A 27,689-nucleotide genomic window follows, 5' to 3' on the forward strand; every position below is an offset into this window, starting at 1 on the left:
ACTGGTGGTAGATATTATGATTTAGGTTTACACAATATTTGTTTACTGTTCTTCTTTTGTTTATAGTTTTGGTTTCTAAACTTATTCTGCTTCTTAAATTCCTAGAGAATTTGATGAAAGGCACAGACTCTCAAAAAACATCCTATCACATATGAGTTAATGCATAAATTCAGCAGATGCTTGCACTCACTTAGATTGATCAATAGATCTCAACTGCAGGGGCTTTTGAACCATGTTACAAAGTGATGATTTAGAATTACCTGTGGCCTTCATCATCTATGGCAAACACCAACACAATGACAAGTTATAAGTACTGTAATTTTAGAATAACTGCATGCATGCATACAGGAACCAAATGAAGCTTACCTAAAAATCTATCTGCCAGAATGATGGACTGTGATGATAAGGCTGCTCGGAAACCCTTACTTTCAGAAGGAATAATAGTTGACTGGCATACATATGCTCCTACCAAATTCGTGTAATCATCTGACCCTGCCACCATTTCCTTTACTGTGAAGTCTGTTATATTGTTGGTACAGAGAGCCATCTTCTTCCCCTAGGAAAATAAAGTCACAAAGAGGTTTTACAGAAGAGTCAGTCTTTACATTAGATCTCAGAGAGCTCATGACCCTAATAGAGCAGTGGGCTCTCTCCTCACTACAGAGATTCTGCTTTAATTCATATGGTGTGGGGCCCAGGCACTGGCATTTTTTTAAAAAAAATCTCTTGAGGAACTCCAGTGTTTAACTAGGGTTGAGTCATTTAAATTATAATGAATATAGAAATTCAAGACTGCACTGCTCTTCCAACTACAAGTATCATTTGTGCTGGATGAAAGCCATCTAACTTAAGGAACTAAAAGTCACCCATGAAACCTTCAATTCAAAGGATAACAATGCAGGGGCGCCTGGGTGGCTCAGTTGGTTAAGCGACTGCCTTCGGCTCAGGTCATGATCCTGGAGTCCCGGGATCGAGTCCCGCATCGGGCTCCCTGCTCGGCAGGGAGTCTGCTTCTCCCTCTGACCCTCCCCCCTCTCATGTGCTCTCTCTCATTCTCTCTCTCTCAAATAAATAAATAAAATCTTTAAAAAAAATAAAAAATAAAAAAAAAAAGGATAACAATGCATTCAAAGAGACCAGATAACCCTGGTGAAGGTTTTAATGTCAAAGAAAAAGACATGCTCTTCCTTCACCTTTATTGGCCTACTGTGGCAGAAAGGTAACGTGAAGTCTGAAGAAGAAAGCATAGAAGTCTTATTGCAGCAAAATCCTAGGACACCATCTAAATTCTTATTAGTTGGTCACTACAAGCGTCTTTATTCACCTACTCAGATTCAACGATGTGTAACTACTCAACTACACAGAAAGTTGAAGGGAATACAGGAGTTTACTTTTTAAATCATTTAATCAGTTGGAATATATAATTTATAAAAATTGGAGGACAGTTTAAATATACTATAGTCCCACTGCAAACAACTACAGCTTTATAATTTCTATGTAGGAATGTATAAAGGGAAAAAAGATGATGATTTTATTGATCTTAGATGTAGGGTGAGCACACATGGGCACTAAGAAAGGAACCTAGATTTAACTTTCTTCATGTAGCTAGCAGTCCAAACTTATAAAATGTTCTCCCTCCTCTAAGCCTTTTCACCACAGGACAGGTACAATATATTGTTAAATTGTTGAAGCTGAGAAGAGGAAAGCAATGGAAAAGATTAGAGAGAAGCTATTGAGGAAAGAAAGAGGAAAACAGCAATAAAAGGAAAGGAATGAGAATAAAAAGGAAAGGAAAATAAAGAGGACAGAAAAGAAGAGGGGATAGAGGGAAGGCAAGACAGTGCGAACACAGGCATAAGGACAAAAAGAAATGTAACACATAATGTAATGAATCTCGTTCACCGTTCTGCTCAGTATTTAGCAGAACAGGTATTTAATATGTATTTATTTATTGAATGAACTGAGTGACAACCTATCAAGTGTGTTAGATCACTCCCTTTAAAATCAGAACAGGACAAACACCACACCACGTAAAATTTATAGATCTTTTTGCCTGAAAACGTCTGTGGTCATCAGATCTCTTTTTATTTCCTTTGTACAAAGTTTGGCACAGCATCTCATAATGAAGACCACTGGAGATATCGGAGTTAATATGGAAAAAAACATGGAGGAAATGCCTTATTACATTTTCATCTTTGCTAATGGTGTATACATACATGTACTTCCCAACCCTAACCTCGTAGATCTATAAAAATATTGGGCATCTAATCCTCTAACTCTTCCCATTACCAGCATTAATTAAAGCTTCTTCCCACAGAAAGATAAGATCTCAGTATTTATTAGCAGATACCACCTGATCAGCTGACATGTGTTCTCTGTTTACCTCCTTTTTTATTTTTAGACAAACTTCCTCTTGGAGGTCTTTTTCTTTTTAAAACAGAAAATCGACAATATGAAGAACAGTAGAACATTTTCAAACCAAAACTGCCTGCCTAAAAAATAGGTGGGACTGACAAGCCCGAACCAGTTGGACAGAAATGAAAGATCCTTCAAGCACCTACACCCTAACTCTGAGCTCTGGGGCTCCAGGGGCTGGGGAATAAGTGCTTTGATGGATGGAGATGCAGACAAGGCTGGCCCTGCTGGAGAAAGCTGCCAACGTGCTAGGAGGCAACACAGTATTTAAGCAATCACAGCTCTGTTTCTGACATTTGGTCGTTAGTTTCTGTAGAGATTTTATTGGGCCATCCACACAGAAAATATCAACTCAATCAGAACTGAAACACAGCTCCATCTCACTCTGACAGCCAGAACTCACCTCGTGCCCACATAAACTAATATTGAAGAAGTGGAAGTATTTGGTTCCTTTGGAGGTAAAGCTGGGTCCATTCATTAATGAGCCCACGCTGCTGAGGTTGCTGAAGTCATAGTGCAAACTCTGATTCTCTTTTTCATGGTGGAAAAAGCAGTCACTATAGCAAACTGAGTGGTCCTTTGATTAAAGATTAAGAAATAAAAAATATATATATATAGTAGAAAAGGAAATATTAGCTGCTATGAAAAATGTGTTTCAAAAACAGTTCTACATTTAAAAACTCTTTTGGTAATTTTGTCTTAGTTATATTTTATCACATGAATATGGAGAATTTCTAAACAATAATTAAAATATTCCAAGATATACTTGCTGCTCTCCATATATTCCTATGGCCAACCCGCAGGGGGAGTTTACTCGCTCTCCCTTAACAGAATACACAAAAATCTAATTTTAATATTCTTGGAAAGCATTCTTATTTGGGTGCTTTTCTTAATATCTTATGCCCCCAGGAACTGGGGCTTTCATGGCATATAATACGTGTTCAAGTGCTTAATAAATGTAAGAGGAGAGAAAACAGGAAGAAGAATGAGAAGGCCATTTCTAAATAGAACTACTTCGTAGTTCCTGGAGAAACATGAAGGATATCTTGTGAGTGTCTCTATTAAAGTGTGCTTTCCTGGGGAGAACCAAAAAACACACTCACTTACCTGAGTGCTTCTACTCCCAGGCCCACATGGAATACAAGCCTCCTTGCCATAGACCTGATGTATGGACAGGTAGGTGTCAGGTGGACACTCCTTGCACTGGTTGGTTTCTTTCTCAATGTAGTGGCCTGGGGGGCAGGGGACACACGATGAGCCCGACTGCTCAGAACCGAGGGCACAGGCACGGCATGAGGACGCCACCCCATCAACGGCATTAGTGGCAGTGATAGAATAAATCTTCACCATGTCATTGATGAACCGTCTATTCTAGAAAGAGAGCAGAAAGTAATGACTTCTGCCTTGGGGCTTAATTGTACAACCAGATTGTTTTGTGTTGATATCACCAAAATAGCTAAGCAGAGTGTTCCAGCCTAACAGTTTATAATCGATAGTGGATTATATTATTTCTTCTTGGTTCTTTCAAAAAAACAATCTTAAATCTTAACGCTAGGAGCTAATTTCCATAGTAATGGAGTTCCAGGAGGTTATCCGCAATCACTGCAAGATCAGGCATATTTATAGGCTTTACATCTGGAAGAACTGGTATGGTTTAACAGAGGAGCGACTTTATCTCCCATCATAGTTTATTCAGGGATCAGCCTAACTGTAATGATACAATAGGATGTTTGCCGTATAGCAAGTGGTAAAGCCTTAGATGAGGGGTTAGTCTTGAAAGACTAGGACTCTGCTCCTCACCCAACACTGTGATACCATCACACCACCCCTCTGAGCCTTTCTTTCTCTTTCTCCAGTACTTTCCCTATGTATGGATTTCTAGTGAAGGGATGCCTAGTAGAGAGCAAATCCCTGGGTCTAACTATACTTTTCCTTCTTGTGACACTGGGTCAATTAAGATCTAGTTCTCACCAGGCAGTGGGCAACATTTTATCAGTAGAGAACAGAGCTACCCTAGACTACTTAATGTTTTTCTCTGGGGTAAAGACAACAGGAAGACAAGGAAGCACTCCACAGCACGTTCATGCCCCACCTGGTGGTAACCCGAACACTCATCAAGAACAATTAGCGTCAAGTAACAACTGAGAATGGGTTTCCCAATGAAAGCCCAAAGAGACAAGAGAAAATGTTCTGCATTTGTCACCACAGTTTAAAGTGGTTTACCTTGTTTGCACCTTGGGAAGTTCACGTCTATGGAGATCCACAAAAGTAACAGTCCTGCTACTATTGAAACATACAGTGGAACTTACTTAGGGGAGGATTAGGGTCTACTCTAGCAGGGACAGTAGAAGAAAATAAATAATTCTGTGTGTTAACCCAATTGTGTGTACCTACACACTCTCCAGGCTATACAAGGAGACATTACTACAATGAAATAATAAGCCAACACCAGTTAATGGCTCCAGGACAAATGTCAGGTCATTCAGAAAAAGAGGAAGACAGTCACTAGCCTTCTCAAAGTCTTAGAAAGCTTTAAAAAATACGTTTTTAAATAACTACAAAATCAGATTTTCTTTCTCTTAAGCTTTCAACAAATATATCTGTTTAGTATAGCTAAGCTTTCAACAAATATATCTGTTTAGTATAGAACGATCCAAAGAGACATTGTGTTATTCAATTTCATACATTCTTGCTCTCAAAAAATATATATACCATTTTTATCCAAGTCCACTCCCTAACCAAATGATTGATCCCACATCAATAAAAAACTAAGTCTTTTCCTCCAAAAGATTTGAGTGATCATTGTGTATGAATGTCCATTGGGAGCATCATCTTTGTATTTGAAAAAAAAAAAAGTGCTTGGAACTTACATCTTGACCCTGATTGGTTCTCTGGAAAGCCCATGTAAACGTAAATGTTGCATTCTTGAAGATGATGTGGGTGTAAGCTTGCTTTTCTTTGGTTCCACCCCATGATTCCACCACATTGGTACTTTTCCTATTAATATCCTAATATATAGTAGAAAAATATAAACAAAAAAGCACAAATTCAGGATTAATATACATATGTATACATTACAAATATGTGTCTTTACAATAACCCCTGTAGGGTCAGTGAATATTTATCTGCAGAGCACATCACCCTAGAACTCTCAAAACCTCCCTTCAAGCCTACACAAGCACTCACTAGCTTAGTAATTACAATTTTTCAACCACATTGCCAGTATAACCTGAAAGAGGTATCAAATTATAGTACATTTAAGAGCGTATGTGTGCACGTGTGCCTGTGTGCACGTGACTCTAGCTTAGGAAATACACTTTGAAAGGAAAACATAATTCCTCCAACTTCTCACAGTAAACTTCTAGGCTCCTCAGAGAATAGCAAGGTTTTTCCATGTTTGCTTTTTCCTTGCGAGATTCTGATAGGCAGCTCTTGCACAGGAATTCTAAGTTCCCTCTGAATGACACTTGCAACTTCCAGGCTTCTTCAAGTGTACATTAACCAGAATGTTATTTTAAGTCCAAAGAATCTTCTTCTGCTTAAACTTGAACTCCAAAGGAATTCGTGTAATATCTTATTTCTGATTTGCTTAGCTAAATTCAATATTTAGAATATTCTACAAATGTGTAACATTCCAACCAGTGTGCTGCCATTAATGTGATTAGAAAGCAAATATAGTAAGTCAACCAAATAATGCAATACGCATCTAATTAATTTGAAGTGAAAACCAAACCTAGCCTTGAATTTTCTAATTAGTGGTCCCTACAGAAACCCTAATAGATGACTTAGAAATTTGGATGGGCTTCTGTAACATTATTTGGGATGTTGACAATATGGCGGCATGAGCCCAAGATATGTCTGTTTCTTTCTCTGTTATAAACATAGGAGTCAAACCTTATAAAGTAATCAAATATGCTATAAAGAGATGTGTCTTGAGTTCACACCACAGACAGGAATAACAGAATGTGCTGGTTACACATTACAGAATTCCCCACGTTACCAAATGACCAAACCACCATACATGCCACTTCCTAAAAGAAGCTCAGAATACACAGACAGTGCTCTGTTAAACATCATATTTCTAGATGTTTATTCCAATAATAAGTGGAATTTATTGCATTACCGTAAATAATGCCATCTTACCTTTGTAAAACACTGCATGCTTTTGAAAGCATTTCTATACACTATTTAATTGACATCACAAAAAATCCTGTGAGAAAACTAAATCAAACAGAGAGGAAAGAAAACTAACAGATTCTGCTATGAGCTAAAAACTCTTAAGATTGATTCATGAAAATAAATAGCTATGATCTCTACCCTCAGGAGTGCTTGGTCAAGTGAGAGAGAAAAAAACATCAATATAGTCACATAATTAAAATAGAGTTTTCTCGAAGAGTTTTTGGAGCACACTAGAGAGAGCAGCTAATTTTACTTAAAGGATTAAGAGAAAGCTTCCCAGAAGAGGTGAAGTTTGAGCAGCCCTTGAATTATGAGTGGGAGTTCACCAGACAAAAGAGCAAAAGGAAGAAAGCCATTGGGGCTTAGAGTGCCAAGGCAGGAGAACTGAAGTACAGGGTGTTCCTCTAACAAATTCACGGTGTCCTAAGAGGTGTGGGTAGTAACAGTGGACTTGTGAAACAGAAGCTGGGCAAAGAGTACAAAAAGCCATAATGATGCCATGCTAAGAAATTTTAAGCATATTCAGAGGCGATTGGTTCTCAAACTTTAGTTGATGTTAGAACCACCCTCATGGCTGGCTAAAATACAGATATCTGGGCCCATTACCAGAGCTTCTCATTAAGACTAGGATATGGCTGAGAAACCTACATTTCTAACAGATTCTCAGGTAATGCTGGTCCAGGGACCACACTTTAATAGCCACTGCCATAGGCAGTAGCCAACCAGCAAGGTGAAGGAGGCAGATTTGCTGTGGAGGCCACCATTACTGTTTTTATGTTTATAAAGGTAATTTTGACAGCAGCATATATGAGAGAATGGAGAGAGAATACAGACAGCTGCTGAGAAATAATGAGAGTCTGGACTTGAGCAATGGTACTGAGGATGAAGAACTAACAGATTAAAGAAATAGGAAGGCAGAGCTGGGAATTGAATAATTATTAGTTATTTGTGGCATATTAAATGGATGTGTTGAAGATTATTCATGATCTTCTTTCACTACGACAAAGTCCTTCCCCCTCCCCCCGCCCCCCTCCAGGAAGAAAATAGTCTGCCTTCCTTGAAGCTGGTAGTAATCACAAATATTTATTTATTTATGTATTTATTTATTCATTTATTCTTAAAGATTTTATTTATTTATTTGACAGAGAGAGACACAGCAAGAGAGGGAACATGAGCAGGGGGTAGTGGGAGCGGGAGAAGCAGGCCTTCCGCAGAGCAGGGAGCCCAGTGCGGGGCTCGATCCCAGGACCCTCAGATCATGACCTGAGCTGAAGGCAGACACTTAAAGACTGAGCCACCCAGGCACCCCACAAATAAATATTTAAATCTTCATCTAACTTGTATATCATGGAGGAAACTGTTAACAGACTGCTAACTAGCTACTAAAAGACTGGGAAAAAAGCAAAAACAATGTCTAGGAAGTCACTACTTACAGTATTACAATCTTAGCCAACAACCTTCTAATACCCGCACAAGGTCTTAATAAATTTTATGTTCCTACTTTTCTCAAGCTAAGAGTTGAAATGTGTAGGGCATCTAGAAAAAATTGAGCAAAATTATGACATGCACATAGTAATGTTCTTTGCCTATAGTTATTAAATTTAACAGTGAAGAGTTTCCTTTCTTCCCAATGCCCTACACCCCCATTATTTTCTACCCTCACTTATAAATACAGGTTTTTCCTTCCTAGTGGTTTGAACTACAGAATGGTTATTAGAGGAGAATTTCTTTGTGCTGGTGGCATATCTTTATGAAGGAGTTTTTACCAGATTAATATTCCCTGACTTCCATCAGTCACCCAAGCCCCCTTGCTCAGTCCTCCCCATGAGGAACACAAGCTTTCTTTGTGGGCTGCACTGCACATTTCTTAGTGACTTCTTTAGATATTTTTTAATTTTTTGCAAGGAGACCTAAGAATGGGAAGAAAAATGGGATTCTTATCCCAATTTGCATGAATGAACTGACACTTGAAAGAACATGCTAAGCTTAGAAACCCGCCTTTGAAAGCCCCTCTTTCACTTACCACCATGAAATACAGAACACAGTCAGCCGAACAGAGGGTCTCAAAGACAAATGTTATTCTTCCCAGTTCAGAACCCATGGCTCCAGTCATAGATGTTGGTGGCCTATTTGACAGATTAAAATTATAATATTTATTGTATATTCTAAATACAGTATGGCATAAAACTAAGTCACTTTTTCCATTAAGCTGAAAGCCATGCTCTTCTCTTCCCCTAATCCATGGTTCCCCACAGCCACAACTTCTTCCTTACTCCATCTCTGCATGCCCAGACCATTCCAGTAAGGAGTCTACACAACGATGGTAATATGCTTGAATCTCCTGTGTAAATATTACCATCCATCCTAAAGTAAGAAAAATATGCCTTATCGGGAAACTTCAACATGGGGAACTGAAGCAAAAAGTGATTTAAACAGTTATAACATACTACTTAACAGATAAAACTGAGACAAAAATAAACTTATAAACCAAAAGATACCCCCACAAACAACAACTTGGACAAAGACCTCTTCATTAAGCATCCAATAATCATGGTTATTGTAACATTTGGATAGAATTATTGTTAAAAACTTTCAGCTTCATCTAAATATACAACTAATAGTTATAGTTACAATTCTACAGATATTCTTAAATGTAATACATTATCCTAAAACAGCTTGTTATTTGCTAAGTCCGTCACAATGTAAGTATATTTTATGAAGGCAGTCCTACTTCATCTATTTCTATAGGGAAACAGGCATGAGGATTCTTACAGAAAGGAATCAGAATTGGTTTTCCTTACTTAAATCCTGGGATATGCAAGTTTAAGATCAGGTAATCATTATCCGAACCTCCAGCCCCACTCTGGATATGATCTCCAGCCACTTCCCAACCTAGAAATGAAATGAGGCATCTTTATCAGTAAAAATCCCATTATTGATTTCCAACAACCTTTTTAAATATGGTTAAAAAAAAAAAAAAGGACTATTAGTGTTTATGTTCAAAGTTAGAAATACTCCATGTTGATCTTCTACTTAGATGATTTGTCCATTGCAGTGAGTGGGGTATTAAAGTCCCCTACTATTATTGTATTATCATCAATGTGTTTCTTTAATATCATTATTAATTGGCTTATACAATTGGCTGCTCCCAAGTTAGGAGCATAAATATTTATAATTTTTAGACCTTCTTGTTAGATAGATCCTTTAAGTATGATGTGTCCCTCTTCATCCCTTACTACGGTCTTTGGTTGTATGATATGAGGATTGCTACCTCAGCTTTCCTTTTTTGTCCATTAGCATGACAAATGTTTCTCCACCCCCTTACTTTCAACCTGGAAGTGTCTTTAGGTCTAAAATGAGTCTCTTGTAGACAGCATATGGATGGGTCTTGCTTTTTTATCCACCTGATACCCTGTGTCTTTTGATAGGGGCATTTAGCCCATTTACATTCAGGGTAACTATTGAAAGATATGAGTTTAGTGCCACTGTATTACCTGTAAAGTCCCTGTTTCTGTAGGTTGTCTCTGTTTCTTTCTGGTCTATGTTACTTATGGGCTCTCTCTTCACTCACAGGATCCCCTTTAATATTTCTTGCAAGACTGGTTTAGTAATCACAAATTCTTTTAGCTTCTGTTTATCCTGGAAGATATCTCTCCTTCCATTCTGAATGGAAGGAGATATGCTGGATAAAGTATTCTTGGCTGCACGTTTTTCTCATTTAGTACCCTGAATATATCATGCCAGTCCTTTCTGGTCTGCCAGTCTCTGTGGATAAGTCTGCTGCCAGTCTAATGTTCCTACCCCTGTAAATTAAAGAGTTCTTCTCTTGAGCTGCTTTCAGGATTTTCTCTTTATCTCTGAAATTTGCAAGCTTCACTATTATATGTTGGGATGTTGATCTATTTTTATTGATTTTGAAGGGTGGGTTCTCTCTACATCCTGGACTTGAATGCCTGTTTCCTTCTCCAGATTAGGGAAGTTCTCAGGTATGATTTGTTCAAATATACCTTCTGTCCCTCTCTCTCTTTCTTCTTCTTCTGGGACCCCAGTAATTTTAATGTTGTTTTGCTTTATGATATCACTGATTTCTCAAAGCCTCCTCTCCTGGTCCATTAGTTGTTTTTCTCTCTTTCCCTCAGCTTCCTTCCTTTCCATCATCTTGTCTTCTATGTCACTGACTCTCTTCTGACTCATTTATCCTAGCTGTTAGAGCATCCATTTTAGACTGCATCTCAGTTAAAGCATTTTTAATTTCGGCCTGATTAGATTTTATTTCTGCACTAAGAGATTCTCTAAGTAAAGGAAGGAGCAAGTGGCTACGTTGAGTATTATCACAAGAGGCAGACCAAGTTCTCTAAAAGATCAAATAAAAGTTCTAGATAATCTTTACTAGTAAGTGAATACACACACACACACACACACACACACACACACACACACACACACACAATGCTTTCATGAGTTCATTCAATTCCCTGGCCTTCCCAATCTTATTTTTCCTCCATAGATCTTAACTTCTTCAACTTAGAACTCAATCACAGGATCTTTTAGGAACACAAACCCTCATGGTCGAGTAGTACCTACTGTATTTTCTCTTCTTCTCCCTTATGATAATTTCCTAGAAATGGGATTATTGGTCAAAAAAGAGAATATTTCATAATATTTAATATATATTATGGCTTTGTCTTTCCCTCTCTCACTCATCTGTTTAACCAACACTATTCACGGACCTACTATTTTTCAATCTTTGTTTTCAGGTGTTCACCTCACTTCCTACATCCCAAGTATATGTATTTCAGATAGGTGCTGATTTAAAACAGATGAAATTGAAAAGAATTATTTAAAACAACAAAATATAATATGGAGAAAAAGTGAGCTCATAAAAATTGCTAATGAAATGAAAAAAGTAAAAGGATGCATTTTGATATAAAATCCTAGTATTTGTGAACACCTACTCCTAGCATCAAGTTTAAAAATACACGTACAGATACTGTCACTCATTCAACCAGCAAATATTTCAGAACAATGAAGTGCTAGCCTCTCTCAGGTCTTAAAATATTGGAACAAATAAAATTCAGCCACAATCTTATAGAACTCCGTCACATTTTCAAGTTTTCAGTAAGTGGGGTTTATATATATTTTGTACACACAGTCATAGATTTCATAGGGAAGGGGAGTTAGAGACGATTTCACCTCTCGACACATTTCAGTCCTGAGCCAGATTCAACCAATTCTGGCAGAAATGCTGTCATCCTACCCTTCAAAATGGCAAGTGACATAGATTTCATTACATCCCTTGGTGATCTACTCTGGTATTTATAACCATAAATGGCGATCCTCAATATCTACTTTAAAGCTGACTCCAAAAAAAATGCAAAATAGCTTATATTGTTACAGAAAAGTCAACTGGCTGTGACACCCCATTTATTATTTCCATGTGAGGGCTGGAAGGCAGACACATAGCTAACTGATAGGAATGAAGTTCCTCATACCCATTTTTGGTATGTTTTTTTGAAAGCTGGGTCCAAGAGTCTCTATGACCCAGATACATCCACAAGGCGATTCTGAACTCACCATTCATTCCATCACACTTTGAATTCCCAACATTAAAGCAGGAAGTTTTCATGTTGCCAGGAAGGACATTCCACCATTTATATTCAAACCCAAGTGCAGGTTCCATTCCTGCTGGACACGGCCTACATTCTATGACAGACAAGTGAAATAAACAATTACAGTTAAACTGCATCTGGATATCTTCCTCTTCCTCTGTTCTAAGAACTACTAAACTTTAATTAGCAGAGAAGGAAGCAGGAAAGAGAGATAGTAGAGCACAAATTCCCTTAAGAATTAATAAGTTTTTCTAAAGCAATCTGGAAAGAAAAATATTTCTGGATATAATTTACCCATATGCACTCGACTAACATGAAAAAGGAAAAGGATCAATATAAAATCTTCTAAAATTATTTTTCCCTTCATTTCTGAGAGTAATGGCTAACATCAAATCACCCTCCACAAGTAGGATAATCTGAAACTAGTTCTCTTATATGTGATCTTAGAATCAGTTCCCTCCACCTCATAAACAAGGAAATATTTCAGCCTTCCTATTGGTTATTAAACTTAACAGTATTATACCATTTAATTATGGACTCATTAGTTGAAATTCAAATATTGGCTATGTTGAAAAATGATACTCGAAGTTCAGAGTCACATTTATTAATAAACCTGATTTAAATTAGTACCTGCAACAATGAAACGGAAGTGTCCTTTCCAACCATTTCTGAATTTACCCAACACCCTTTGCATTAATCATGTCATTAGAGAGAAATGTTCACTGAGCAAACACTTCTTGCTACCAAATTACTTTAGGACACATTTTTACATAACCTGCTCAATGATAATGAGCTAGATATTATTACCCACAATTTTACAGACAGGAAAATGGAGGTACAAAAGGTTTAAGTAACTTGGATAAATCACATCCTGTGGGATGTCGATTCAAAACCAAGTCAATCAGACTCTTGAGTCTTTCTTATGCTATCTATCAAAGGCTCTGGGTAGTAAGCAGATGGCATGGCTAAATTCAAATGAGAGGACTACAACTGAAATGCATTCTAATTTTTGTCTACCAAAATTAAAACAAACTCTGCAGCACTTTCTATATTATTTGATAAGCACTAACATTTTCTCTACTGTACACCCTGAAGCAATTAAGAGACTATCTTCACTACCATATGACCAAAATGAGTAATTTTTGCTATTAGTATAGCACAAAATGTGATTTGTTGTTCCAAAGCTGAATTAGAAGAGGTTATATTTTATGCTTGCATTAATATATGTGTACACCCTCACTGGAAAAGGAGTGTCTATCCTTAACACTTAATATGGTGGAATTTTTTTTATCAACATTCAAAGGCAGAGTGAGTCATCCCATGAAGCGGGTATTACACGCATTACACAAAATGCCAATAAAAATCTATCCTCGTGGTATGTTAACGAAGCCACTGCCACCTCACAATTCATTAGGATATTTCTCAACTCTTCTTCAGTCTCTGTGAGATAAGTATGTTTTATAAAGAAGTCTTCCACAAAAACAATGAAGAACAAGGTCACAATAGTCCAGCAAGATTATTTTGCTAAAGGTCCAATTGGCATCCTACCCTTTGTTCCATCCGAAAATGTTCCAGGAGGGCAGGGATGGCAAGATGATGATCCATTGTTATAAAATCCAGGGTTGCAAGGTGGACAGTCCTTCTTCTCTCCAGAAGGGGGCAACCTAATAGCATCTGTGAGATCCTCCCGGCAGATTTTGGGCTCTATCCACTTGTACATAATTTGCGTCTGGAAAAAAAAAAAAGTTCGCAGGTCATAGAAGATGCTTTATTTTCTTTAACTTTCCAGTAATAAAAACATTAAACAGAAAGCCTAGGAAAAGTCGAATAGTGAAAGAATAGAAGGGCCAGGTGAAAAGAATCTAAACCATTAGTAACAAAATGAGATAAAAAGAAAAAAAAAAAACGTTGGTTGGGACGATGGCCGTTTCTTCCACGTGTTTTTACTATGAGCTACAGGTGGGCCTTACCGCATCCATGCAGCACGTTCATCATCATGGAATTCCACTTTAAAATATAGATACATGATTATAATCCTTACTCTTGTAGCCACTCATTCACTTTATTCCACAATGACATATGCTTCTATGAAGAGACTACCTTTTCCATTTGGAGACCTTCACTACACTCTTCATTTCCCTCACCCTCAGCAACTATCACCATGCCTAGCACAATATGATCACAAAAGAAAAGGTGTACGTTTTTAAAAAGACTATATCTAGCTTCTCATTTCAATCCTGCATTTCACAAATACATGTGGTTGCTCTCTGAATCTTTTCCAATACCGTGATGTTAGACTACAAGAGCCATAGTTAAAACATTTCGAATTCTGGGCCCTGTTGCAGATGCTTCTAACATCAGAATTAAGATAACCTCTATTTTCAAAGACAGAAGTCTTTCAAACCTTATCTTCTCATTTTCTCTCACACATACACATACCCCTACACAACACCAAATACGCAAGATAACTATAACTCAGCCAAAACCAGAAAGTTGCGATTATAAAATTACTCTCATTGTGAAACCAGAAAAATTAAATGGGTTAGCCATTTCACAAACAAAATCAATATGCTCAGTAAAAATAAGACGGTATTTTAAATGCAAAGGATAAAATAATTTCATAACTAAATATAGTTTTTAAAAAGAGACTGTTTCCTTCAATAGACATATAATCCAATATAAGAACGCTTTGTCCCTCAAAACAACTTTTGCAATAATATGTCTAATACTGAAGCCGGAGAAACAAAATTAAAGACAATTCTCTATAGCTATTTTCAGCTAATAGAAAATTATATATAGCACACCCTCTAGACCACTCAATTTTATTCTCAAGTATTCTCTTATGGAAGAGCAAATTACCTTATCTGAAAAAGGATGCTTAAAGGAAATAGTTTAAAAGGTAGATGTCTCAACAGAATTATAAATAACATATTTTTCCTTTTATAACCCTCTTTCTGCATTCATTTTATGGCCCACATCATGATACAGTTCAACCAGTCACTGGACCCATCTGCCTCTCTCTTCCCAGCTGTAAAATGATGGCTGCTCCTGCTGAAGCTTCTTCAACAGCGAAAAAAAATAAACTAGATCCTGTATCCAGGGGGGTTCTCAACTCCTCTGAAAAAGGGCACATAAAATTCAGAGAATCTAAGCAAATCATTATATCTGGGGGATTGTCTTTCTAAAAATCTGGCTTAGCAAGTAGAGAAAACAAATTTCCAACCCAATGAATTCACAAATTTGCTGATTTATTTTGACATGAATTAAAATTGCACTGTTAGGTATGAGTTACGGCATTGTTGAAAATAGGTGGTTCCCGCGTGGGAGTGGGGCTGGTGCTGAGGTTGAGCACTCGCACTGATCCTGGGGGCGCACCTTGTACTCCCCCCCACCACTTTGGTGGTCAGTACTATTATCCTCAAGTTTATAAATGAGGAAGCTGTGGGTGAGAGCTGTTGAACAACTTGCCCAAGAATTAGACACAGCTAGTAAACAGTGACATAACACCAGTCAAGAAGGGTCAGTTCAGTTAGAGTAAAAATAGTAAAATGAGGAAATATATTTTTGACAAGTCAGCTGGCCACATGATTCTCAATCCAAGCACAGTAAATGTTTAAAAATTAGAAAATGTGCACCACCTTTAAACATTTAAACAGTGAGAAGCCAAATTTCAAATGCTCTACAGTAACAGTTTTGTTTATGAGGCCTCTTGCTTCACATGGCAGATTGATTCTATGCCTCTCTTTCTAACCAGAACAGATGATTTCAAGTGGAGCTGGCTGGGGAAAGATAATAATATAAATGATAACTTAGCACCAGATGACTCACAGTGCAGGTAAAAAACCAACAATCAACTCATTCTTTGGCAAGTCAAGATAAAATTATGAAATATTTTATGAAACCAAAAAAACCCTAATAGAACAAAACTCATCAAATTGCCAGTAAGATTAGAGAAGACCATAGTGTCCGAGTATTTATCTTAAGTGTGAATGAATACATTTTAGAGAAACACATGGAGGTATCAATTCTCATGTCAAAATAAAATTCAGGACAGGGAAGACTAAAATTTAGACAAATTTTGAGACTGCATTTGTCCATGGTTGCCAGCTTTCTTCCTTCAAATGTCCCTGTACAGAAGCACCAAGGCTTCTGTAGACTGGCTGAATTCATCAGAGCTAAATTATATGTGCTTTACAAGTCTACCAACTGCCACTCCAACCTAGTTGCCTTGTGCTCTATGATGTTCTGACTTGTGTGTTCCCAACCAGGCGGTCTATTGCTTGTCTTCCTGACTTTTCCAATCCTTGATCTCTTCCAGTAGCCAGACACTGGGCCCTCATCATTTGTCTCTCTGACATGCCCACACCCTTCTGCCAAGTTGCACCTATCCCCTCCTTCAAAGCCATGCTCAACATCCAATGTGCTCTAAGCTTCTCCTCAGCTCACCCATCTACATATCAGCATCACTTGGATTCCTTTTCTATGAAGGTTCTACTGTTTTCTCTTTTCCCTTGTGGTTACCTCCTTGTGCCCTTTCAAAATGCATCAAAGCTTGGGCCCTCTTCTTCCTTTATGTGGAAGACACCATGGGGATTGAACATTGTCCTGCAGATTGTAGCCAGGGCTTTAGGCAAGGAAACGTTCTAACATTAGATTGGGGTGAAAATACCAGAAACACTGATGTCTAATATGACAACTGAATTGTCTAATTTGACAATTCAATCTCAATAAAGCTGTTTTTAAAAAATAATTTAAAGAAGACTATCTTGAAAGAAGTTGCTGTGGCCGATGTCAAAGAGGTTACAGCCTACGTTCTCCTCCAGGACTTTGATGGATTCCTGTCTCACATTGAGGTCTTTCATCCACTTTGAGTTTATCTTTGTATATGGTGTTAGAGAATGGTCGAGTTTCATTCTTCTGTATATAGCTGTCCAATTTTCCCAGCACCATTTATTGAAGAGACTGTCTTTTTTCCATTGCATATTTTTTCCTGCTTTCTTGAAGATTATTTGACCATAGAGTTGAGGGTCCATATCTGGGCTCTCCATTCTGTTCCACTGGTCTATATGTCTGTTTTTGTGCCAGTACCATGCTGTCTTGGTGATCACCGCTTTGTAATAGAGCTTGAAATCAGGCAACATGAGGCCCCACCTTTTTCTTTTTCAACATTTCCTTGGTGATTCGGGGTCTTTTCTGATTCCATACAAATCTTAGGATTGTTTGTTCCAGCACTTTGAAAAATGTCATTGGAATTTTGATCGGGATGGTGTTGAAGGTATAGATTTCTCTGGGTAGCATAGACATTTTAAAAATGTTTCTTTGACATCGGCCACAGCAACTTCTTTCAAGATACTTCTCTAAAGGCTAATGAAACAGAAGCAAAAATGAACTTTTGGGACTTCATCAGGATAAAAAGCTTCTGCACAGCAAAGGAAACAGTCAACAAAACAAAGAGGCAACCCACAGAATGGGAGAAGATATTTGCAAATGACACTACAGATAAAGGGCTGGTATCCAAGATCTATAAAGAACTTCTCAAACTCAACACCCAAAAAACAAATAATCAAGTCAAAAAATGGGCAGAATACATGAACAGACACTTCTCCAAAGAAGACATACAAATGGCTAACAGACACATGAAAAAATGTTCATCATCATTAGCCATCAGGGAAATTCAAATCAAAACCACACTGAGATACCTTACACCAGTTAGAATGGCAGAAATTGACAAAGCAAGAAACAACAAAAGTTGGAGAGGTTGTGGAGAAAGGGGAACCCTCTTACACTGTTGGTGGGAATGCAAGTTGGTATAGCCACTTTGGAAAACAGTGTGGAGGTGCCTCAAAAAATTAAAAATAGAGCTACCCTATGACCCAGCATTTGCACTACTGGGTATTTACCCCAAAGACACAGATGTAGTGAAAAGAAGGGCCATATGCCCCCAAATGTTCATAGCAGAAATGTCCACAATAGCCAAACTGTGGAAAGAGCCGAGATGCCCTTCAACAGATGAATGGATAAAGAAGATGTGGTCCATATATACACTGGAATATTACTCAGCCATCAGAAAGGATGAATACCCAACTTTTACATCAACATGGATGGGACTGGAGGAGATTATGCTAAGTGAAATAAGTCAAGCAGAGAAAGTCAATTATCATATGGTCTCACTTATTTATGGAACATAAGGAATAGCATGGAGGACATTAGGAGAAGGAAGGGAAAAATGAAGGGGGGAATCGGAAGAGGAGACGAACCATGAGAGACTATGGACTCCGAGAAACAGACTGAGGGTTTTAGAAGTGAGGGGAGTGGGGGGATGGGTTAGCCTGGTGATGAGTATTAAGGAGGGCACGTACTGCATGGAGCACTCAGTGTTATATGAAAACAATGAATCGTGGATCACTACATCAAAAACTAATGATGTATTATTTGGTGACTAACATAATAAAATTAAATTAAATTTAAAAAAATAAAAAATTAATAAAGAAGACTATCATGAAATTTTATTTTCTACAAATTTAGAACTCCCTAATCACTGAGAAATACCATGGTCTTTCCCCATCATCCTAACTCAGAAACACAGTCTCCAATTGACTTACTTAAACCATATAGGAAGAAAGGCAGTTTTAAAAGCAGTATCCCTTTATACCCTACTTTTTAGTGTCTCCTACATCCTACCTTTGCTATGTAACTCACAATTACTGTGTAAGAGACATTGAGCATTTGGAATAACTTGTAATAGTGAAGTTCATTAAAGGGCAAGGAAAGTACTAGACAAATTCCATCAATTTCCTAGCCCCGGGGATGACTAAGTTGCACAGTCAAATGTCCCCTCTCCAGGCTTCCTTCTAAAACATCTTGCCCTGCCAGGCACCCTTCTAGCCTTGGCTACAAGTTTGCTTTTTTGACAAAACATGCTGTTCCAGAAGTGGGGAGCTCTGCTTATTTGAATATCATTATGTACCAATGGAATTTACCTTCTGTAAGTTCACCCAAATTCTGCCTTATGGAATAATACAGAAAAGTCTGTATCTTCTTTTTTATGATTTCCTTTCAAATGCTTCAACTTACTATTTAGGAAGTTCTTATTAAGTACCTACTGTGTATAGAAGAAAGCACTGTGGGGAATTTAAATATTAATAAGATAAATTGCTCTGAAGGTGGTTCCAGTCTAATAGTGATAAGAAAGGTTCACAAAGTGCTAGAACATAAAAAAATAAAATATGTGCAGAGGATGCAAAAGCATTGGATTTGGAAGCAGACACGATTAGGGTTAGAATTCCAGTCTTAAGACTTACTAGCTGTGGCTAGCTATAACCTTCCAGAAATTACTTAACATCATTAAGCCTCAGTTCTCTCATCTACAAACTGGGTATATTAATGTCTAAATTGCATAGCTGTTGAAAAAAAGAATTAGAGGCCATGTTTGAATACACATGCACACACACAGTGAGTGTGCACACAGTTACGTAAGTGACAGATGCTCCTGCTCCTAATACCATCACTACTATTTCCATAATTACTGTCACCATCATCACTTCGAAGAGAAACATGAAATGTCATGGATATTCAAAGGGAAGAGATCAAATCTCTTTGAGACAAGTAGAACACGTCAGAAAAATGATCCAAATTCCTCCATCCCAAGCTGTCTTTTCTCCAAACCGAAAAAATATTACCAGCAACTTCAACCGTATTTCGTATCAAATAGTTTAATATCCTGGCCTCTCTTCTCAAGATTCTGCCCAATTTGTCAAAATTTTCTCAAGCCTTCTGCCAAGGACATAACACAACTCTCTAAATGTGTTTATCATTCACTCACTTACTAATTTTCTCATTCATTAATTTATTCAAAAGATGCTTCATTATCTTCTGTGTTCCAGGTACTCTACTAGGCTGACAAATTGTTTTTCTTTTTAAGTGATTAAAAATGTGTTTCTGTCTACAGGAAGCTGAGAGCCTGGTGAAGGAAATGGTCATCTTTTTTTTTTTTTTTTTTTTTGTATGAACATATAATGTATTATTTATTTCAGGGGTACAGGTCTGTGATTCATCAGTCTTATGCAATTCACAGTGCTCACCATAGCACATACCCTCCCCAATGCCCATCACCCAGCCACCCCATCCCTCCCAACCCCCTCCTCTCCAACAACCCTCAATTTGTTTCCTGAGATTAAGAGTCTCTTATGGCTTGTCTCCCTCTCTGGTTTCATCTTGTTTCATTTTTTCCTCCCTTCCCCTAAGATCCTCTGCCTTGTTTCTCAAATTCCTCATATCAGTGAGATCATATGTTACATGTCTTTCTTTGGTTAACTTATGTTCCCAACACCATTTGTTGAAGAGACTGTCTTTTTTCCATTGGATATTCTTTCCTGCTTTGTCGAAGATGACTTGACCATAGAGTTGAGGGTCCATTTCTGGGCTCTCTATTCTGTTCCATTGATCTATGTGTCTGTTTTTGTGCCTACCATACTGTCTTGAGGGGGTGATGATGACAGCTTTGTAATAGAGCTTGAAGTTCAGAATTGTGATGCCACAAGCTTTGCTTTTCTTTTTCAACATTCTTCTGGCTATTTGGGATCTTTTCTGGTTCCATACAAATTTTAGGATTATTTGTTCCATTTCTTTGAAAAATGTTGATGGCATTTTGATAGGGATTGCATTAAATGTGTAGATGTCTTCCTCAATTTCTTTCATGAGTATTCTATAGTTTTCTGAATACAGATTCTTTGCCTCTTTGGTTAGATTTATTCCTAGGTATCTTATGGTTTTGGGTGCCATTGGAAATGGGATCAACTCCTTAATTTCTCTTTCCTCTGTCCTGTTGTTGGTGTATAGAAATGCAACCGATTTCTGTGCATTGATTTTATATCCTGCCACTTTATTGAATTCCTGTATGAGTTCTAGCAGTTTGGGGGTGGAGTCTTTTGGGTTTTCCACATAAAGTATCATATCATCTGCAAAGAGTGAGAGTTTGACTTCTTCTTTGCCGATTTGGATGCCTTTTATTTCTTTTTGTTGTCTGATTGCTGTGGCTAGGACTTCCAGTACTATGTTGAATAGCAGTGGTGATAGTGGACATCCCTGCCGTGTTCCTGACCTTAGGGGGAAAGCTTTCAGTTTTTCCCCATTGAGAACGATATTCGCTGTGGGTTTTTCATAGATGGCTTTTATAATATTGAGGTATATACCCTCTATCCTTATACTCTGAAGAGTTTTGATCAAGAAAGGATGCTGTACTTTGTCCAATGCTTTTTCTGCATCTATTGAGAGGATCATATGGTTCTTGTTCTTTCTTTTATTAATGTATTGTATCACATTGATTGATTTGTGGATGTTGAACCAACCTTGCAGCCCAGGGATAAATCCCACTTGGTCGTGGTGAATAATCCTTTTAATGTACTGTTGGATCCTATTGGCTAGTATTTTGGCGAGCATTTTTGTATTCATGTTCATCAGGGATATTGGTCTGTAATTCTCCTTTTTGATGGGGTCTTTGTGTGATTTTCGGATCAAGGTAGATTCACTGGCCTCATAAAATGAGTTTGGAAGTTTTCCTTCCATTTCTATTTTTGGAACAGTTTCAGAAGAATAGGTATTAATTCTTCTTGAAATGTTTGGTAGAATTCCCCTAGGAAGCCATCTGGCCCTGAGCTCTTGTTTGTTGGGAGATTTTTGATTACTGCTTCAATTTCCTTACTGGTTATGGGTCTGTTCAGGTTTTCTATTTCTTCCTGGTTCAGTTTTGGTAGTTTATATGTCTCTAGGAATGCATCCATTTCTTCCAGATTGTCTAATGTGCTGGCATATAGTTGCTCATAATATGTTCTTATAATTGTTTGTATTTCTTTGGTGTTGGTTGTGACCTCTCCTCTTTCATTCATGACTTTATTTATTTGGGTCCTTTCTCTTTTCTTTTTGATAAGTCTGGCCAGGGGGTTATCAATTTTATTAATTCTTTCAAAGAACCAGCTCCTAGTTTCATTGATCTGTTCTACTGTTCTTTTGGTTTCTATTTCATGGATTTCTGCTCTGATCTTTATTATTTCTCTTCTCCTGCTGGGTTTAGGCTTTATTTGCTGTTCTTTCTCCAACTCCTTTAGGTGTAGGATTAAGTTGTGTATTTGAGACCTTTCTTGTTTCTTGAGAAAGGCTTGTATTGCTATATACTTTCCTCTTAGGACTGCCTTTGCTGCATCCCAAAGATTTTGAATACTTGTGTTTTCATTTTCATTTGTTTCCATGAATTTTTTTAATTCTTCTTTAATTTCCTGGTGGACCCATTCATTCTTTAGTAGGATGCTTTTTAACCTCCATGTATTTGAGTTCTTTCCCACTTTCTTCTTGTAATTGAGTTCAACTTTCAGAGCATTGTGGTCCAAAAATATGCAGGGAATGATCCCAATCTTTTGGCACCAGTTGAGACCTGATTTGTGACCCAGGATGTGATATATTCTGGAGAATGTTCCAGGTGCACTAGAGAAGAATGTGTATTCTGTTGCTTTGGGATGGAATGTTCTGAATATATCTGTGAAGTCCATCTGGTCCAGTTTCATTTAAAGCCCCTATTTCCTTGTTGATCTTTTGTTTAGATGATCTGTCCATTTCAGTGAGGGGGTGTTAAAGTCCCCTACTATTATTGTATTGTTGTCGATGTGTTTCTTTGATTTTGTTATTAATTGGCTGCTCCCATGTTAGGGGCATAGATATTTAAAATTGTTAGATCTTGTTGGATAGACCCTTTCAGTATGATGTAGTGTCCTTCCTCATCTCTTATTATAGTCTTTGGTTTAAAATCTAATTTGTCTGATATAAGGATTGCCACCCCAGCTTTCTTTTGATGTCTATTAGCATGGTAAATGGTTTTCCACCCCCTCACTTTAAATCTAGAGGTGTCTTTGGGTCTAAAATGAGTCTCTTGCAGACAGCATATCGATGGGTCTTGTTTTTTAATCCAATCTGATAGCCTGTGTCTTTTGATTGGGGCATTTAGTCCACTTATATTCAGAGTAACTATTGAAAGATATTAATTTAGTGCCATTGTATTGCCTGTAAGGTGACTGTTACTCTATATTGTCTATGTTCCTTTCTGATCTATGTTACTTTTAGGCTCTCTCTTTGCTTAGAGGACCCCTTTCAATATTTCGTGTAGGGCTGCTTTGGTGTTCACAAATTCTTTTAGGTTTTGTTTGTCCTGGAAGCTTTTTATCTCTCCTTCTATCTTCAATGACAGCCTAGCTGGATATAGTATTCTTGACTGCATATTTTTCTCATTTAGTGCTCTGAATATATCATGCCAGTCCTTTCTGGCCTGCCAGGTCTCTGTAGATAGGTCTGCTGCCAATCTAATGTTTCTACCATTGTAGGTTACATATGTCTTCTCCCAAGCTGCTTTCAGGATTTTTTCTTTGTCTCTGAGACTTGTGAGTTTTACTTTAGATGTCGGGGTGTTGATCTATTTTTATTGATTTTGAGGGGGGTTCTCTGTACCTCCTGGATTTTGATGCCTGTTTCCTTCCCCAAATTAGGGAAGTTCTCTGCTGTAATTTGCTCCAATATACCTTCTGCCCCACTCTCTCTTTCTTCTTCTTCTGGGATCCCAATTATTCTAATATTGTTTTGTCTTATGGTATCATTTATCTCTCAAATTCTGCCCTCATGATCCCGTAGTTGTTTATCTCTCTTTTTCTCAGCTTCTTTGTTCTCCATCATTTGGTCTTCTAGATCACTAATTCTCTCTTCTGCCTCATTTATCCTAGTAGTTAGAGCCTCCATTTTTTATTGCACCTCATTAATAGCCTTTTTGATTTCAACTTGGTTAGATTTTAGTTCTTTTTTCTCTAGTATCTTCTATGTTTTTTTCAAGCCCAGCTAGTATCTTTATAATTGTCATTCTGAACTCTAGTTCCAACATCTTACTAATGTCCATATTGATTAGGTCCCTGGCAGTCAGTACTGCCTCTTATTCTTTTTTTTGAGGTGAGTTTTTCCATCTTGTCATTTTGTCCAGAGGAGAATAGATGAATGAGAGAACAAAATGCTAAAAGGGTAACAAGGACCCCAGAAAAATATACACTAAACAAATCAGAAGAGACCCAAAACTGGAGAGAAAAGAAAGGCGGGGGTGGAAAGGAGTATGATCAGGCTGGTGAATAGAACAGAGCCACACACTAGATTTTGGGTGTATTTTGGTCTGTTAGAAGAAATTGCCTCTCAAAATTTTAAAGAAAGAAAAACATATATATATACAAAAATAAGGGTAAATACAATGGAGGGATGGAATATGACTGTAAAGATGAAAATTAAGGAGCGCCTGTGTGGCTCAGTCATTAAGTATCTGCCTTCGGCTCAGGTCATGATCCCAGGGTCCTGGGATCGAGCCCCACATTGGGCTCCCTGCTCAGCAGGTAGCCTGCTTCTCCCTCTCTCACTTCCCCTTCTTGTGTTCCCTCTCTCGCTGTGTCTCTCTCTGTCAAATAAATAAATAAAATCTTTAAAAAAAAAAGATGAAAATTTAAAAAGATTTTAAAAAGGAATTGATAAGGTAAGAAGTTGGTTGGAAAAGAATGAAAAAATTTTTAAAAAAAGATGTGATCGGGGGAGACTAGGACAAAGTCATACACTAGATTTAGGGTATATTTTGGTCTGTTAGAAGAAACTGTATCCCAAAATTTTAAAGAAGGAAAAATTTATATATATACAAAAAATAAGGTTAAATACAATGAAGGGACAGAATATGACTGTAAAAATCAAAGTTCAAAAAAGATTTTAAAAAGGGAATTGATAAGATGTTGGTTGAAAAAGGAAAGAAGAAAAATTCAACTAAAAAAATAGAAATAGAAAAAAATAAAGAAAATTTTAAAAATTAACTTTGAAAGACTAAAGAATCATGGGGAAAAAGCAATGAATTCTGTATTCCCTTAGTGCTGTATTCCCTTAGCACTGGGGTTTTGCAGTTCTCATTGTTTGGTAAACTTGGTCTTGGCTGGGTGTTCTTGTTGATCTTCTGGGGGAGGGGCCTGTTGCAGAGATTCTCAAATGTGTTTGCCTGAGGCGGAAATGAACCACCCTAGCCAGGGGCCAGGCTAAGTAATCTGCTTGGGTTTGCTCTTGGAGGAAGGGGAGTCTCCCTGGATCTGCCACTTGCTGGTTCCCTGCTCGAAGAACAGTGGCCCGACTGTGCCGGGGATCATGGTTTATGGCAACCCCGAGCGGAAAGCCCACTCCTCGGCTCCGTCTTTGCAGCCGGCTTCCCTGCTCCGATACCTGGGAGCTCCGCCGCACTCAGGCACCCCCAGTCTTTCTGTGATTCCGATGGTACTGAGACCACACTGTCCCAGCAAAGGTTCCACCCCCCACTTAGCCACTGGAGCAATGTCCCTGAGCCAGGCAGACTTCTAAAAGTTCCGATTTTGTGCTCTGCTGCTCTATCACTTGCCAGTAGCTGGCTGACAGAGGCTCCCTCCCCCCATGGTCTATCTTCCTGTATATCTCATCAGATTCACTCCCCCGCACATCCTATCTTCCAGAAAGTGGTCACTTTTCTGTTCATAGAATTGCTGCTATTCTTTTCTTCAATCTCCTGTTGAATTTGTAGGTGTTCTGAATGGTTTGATAACTATCTAGCTGAATTTCTGGGACCAGACGAAATTTAGGTCTTCTACTCTTCCACCATCTTGCTCCTCCTCTCCAGGAAATGGTCATCTTTACAAGAACTGTATTTGCAATAGTGATCTGATACCAAAACACTAGCAAACCTTCTATGACCACTCCGAAAATATCAGAAGAGGTGTGCAAAAAATTCTGTGGGAATTCCCAGTATATCAAGACAGCCTTGGCAGATCTATTCATGTTGTTTAAGAGTAGATGAGTTCTATGAACCAGCACAGAATCACTCTCTTTTTATTATGGTAACCAACACCACCTTTTTCTCTTTAGGAACTGATTTGTGTGACACTGAAAGGAACAGGGAGTTATACAGTCTGGCCGCCCAGCCTCAGGGCTCAGCCAGTGAATGAAGCTGTTGTACCAGAGTATCCCATTCCATTGGAAGAATGGTTAGTCTGAGGTGGGCTCATGCTTCAACAAGGGCCAATAAGAGTCTTTTCTGAAACTCTGGTCAGTGCCTCTATGATCAAGAGCTGTGAGGATGATAGTGGCTTGGGTGGAGATGCCAGTGGGCATCTGGTACCACAGGAAAGAGCTTGCCTCTGAAGGAAATAAAAATGAACCAAGAATATCAGTGAGAAGAACAGGAGAAAAAAAATGTCCTAATAAAACTGCTCTATGGTGACCTCCCAGTCATGAGTCAAGAGACTTGCCCTGCTTCCACCTACCCCAAATCTGGAAAGGATTTTTTAATTTCATTAACAGAATTTTTAATTATCCCCAAGTGTGGGAGCAAAACTGACACCTTGCTTTGCAACCATTAAAAAGAAAGGTGTATTCACATCCCACAGTCAGGGCAGGGGAAGGAACTACTTTTTACCCTGAGATAAAAGACAAAAACAAACAAACAAAAAGTTACTAATTCTATGGAGTTCTAGTACTCAATATAAATAAAAGCTTAAGCCTTGTCTGTATGTGGCTGACTCCCTAACAAAACCACCTTATCTCTCTAACGTCTGTAAGCAGATCTGAGACAACTTTTGTGGATATAATAAACAAGTGAGTGACTTGTTTTTCAGCCATGAACCCACTTAATTGAAAATTAAGTATCCTTTGTATTCTTAGGAGGTTTTTTTTCCTCTTTAAATGTCTGTTGCATTTTTTATTTGGTAAGCCAGGTTCTAAAGCTTGGATTCTCCTCAAAATATTTTTGGCAAGTTTTGGCAAGTTAATGTTTTCTCTTTTCTAAATACTTCTATATCTGAGACTTTGACACAAATAAATGTTGACTTTGCTAATTTGAGCTCAATGTGCTAGCACACTGGGATCTCTCCAAATTTTACTTCTGTCATTCTCCCCAGCTTTATTGCTCTACAATTTAACATACTTATTCCCAATATCCTCATGCAAGTTGAGGATTTTTAAATCAAATGTTGAAAATAATTCACATGTACTCATATTCTTCTTGGTATGACTTAGGATATGTATAATTATGTTGAAATGTATATTCCTATAGCAAATACATGATACCAACTACAGTACTAGTTAATATCAACTACACTCCTAGTTGATATATCCATTTATTAAGTCAAACATTTTACATACAGTTCCTGAATTAGCCATATATCCTCTTAACCATATCATTTAGTCCACAATTCTCTATCTTAGCCATACGGAGATCATGAGAAGCTCTATCACATATGGTGCTAACATTAAAAGATGCCTTCTCTCAATGACTACTTGACCATTAACAAGGTCAAGAATTTTTTAAGATTTTATTTATTTATTTGACAGAGAGAGAGAGAGCACAAGCAGGGGGAGTGGCAGGCAGAGGGAGAAGCAGACTCCCCGCTGAGCAAGGAGCCCGATGCGGGGCTC

General features: G+C 37.9%; 1 protein-coding gene across 1 annotated transcript in view; it reads right to left on the bottom strand.

Annotated features, from left to right (window-relative positions):
- The window catches only part of ELAPOR2 (endosome-lysosome associated apoptosis and autophagy regulator family member 2), a 184,250-nt gene that overhangs the window by 32,353 nt on the left and 124,208 nt on the right, over positions 1-27,689 (bottom strand). Inside the window, exons 9-16 of the mRNA XM_078059201.1 lie at positions 13,752-13,932; positions 12,169-12,297; positions 9,396-9,486; positions 8,618-8,720; positions 5,286-5,423; positions 3,523-3,786; positions 2,819-2,992; positions 367-556 (exon numbers count right to left, since the gene is read on the bottom strand). Of these exons, the coding sequence (XP_077915327.1) occupies positions 367-556; positions 2,819-2,992; positions 3,523-3,786; positions 5,286-5,423; positions 8,618-8,720; positions 9,396-9,486; positions 12,169-12,297; positions 13,752-13,932 (1,270 nt within the window). The remainder of the gene's footprint in view (positions 1-366; positions 557-2,818; positions 2,993-3,522; positions 3,787-5,285; positions 5,424-8,617; positions 8,721-9,395; positions 9,487-12,168; positions 12,298-13,751; positions 13,933-27,689) is intronic.

The sequence above is a fragment of the Halichoerus grypus genome, chromosome 12 (assembly GCF_964656455.1).
Source record: "Halichoerus grypus chromosome 12, mHalGry1.hap1.1, whole genome shotgun sequence".
NCBI lineage: Eukaryota > Metazoa > Chordata > Mammalia > Carnivora > Phocidae > Halichoerus > Halichoerus grypus.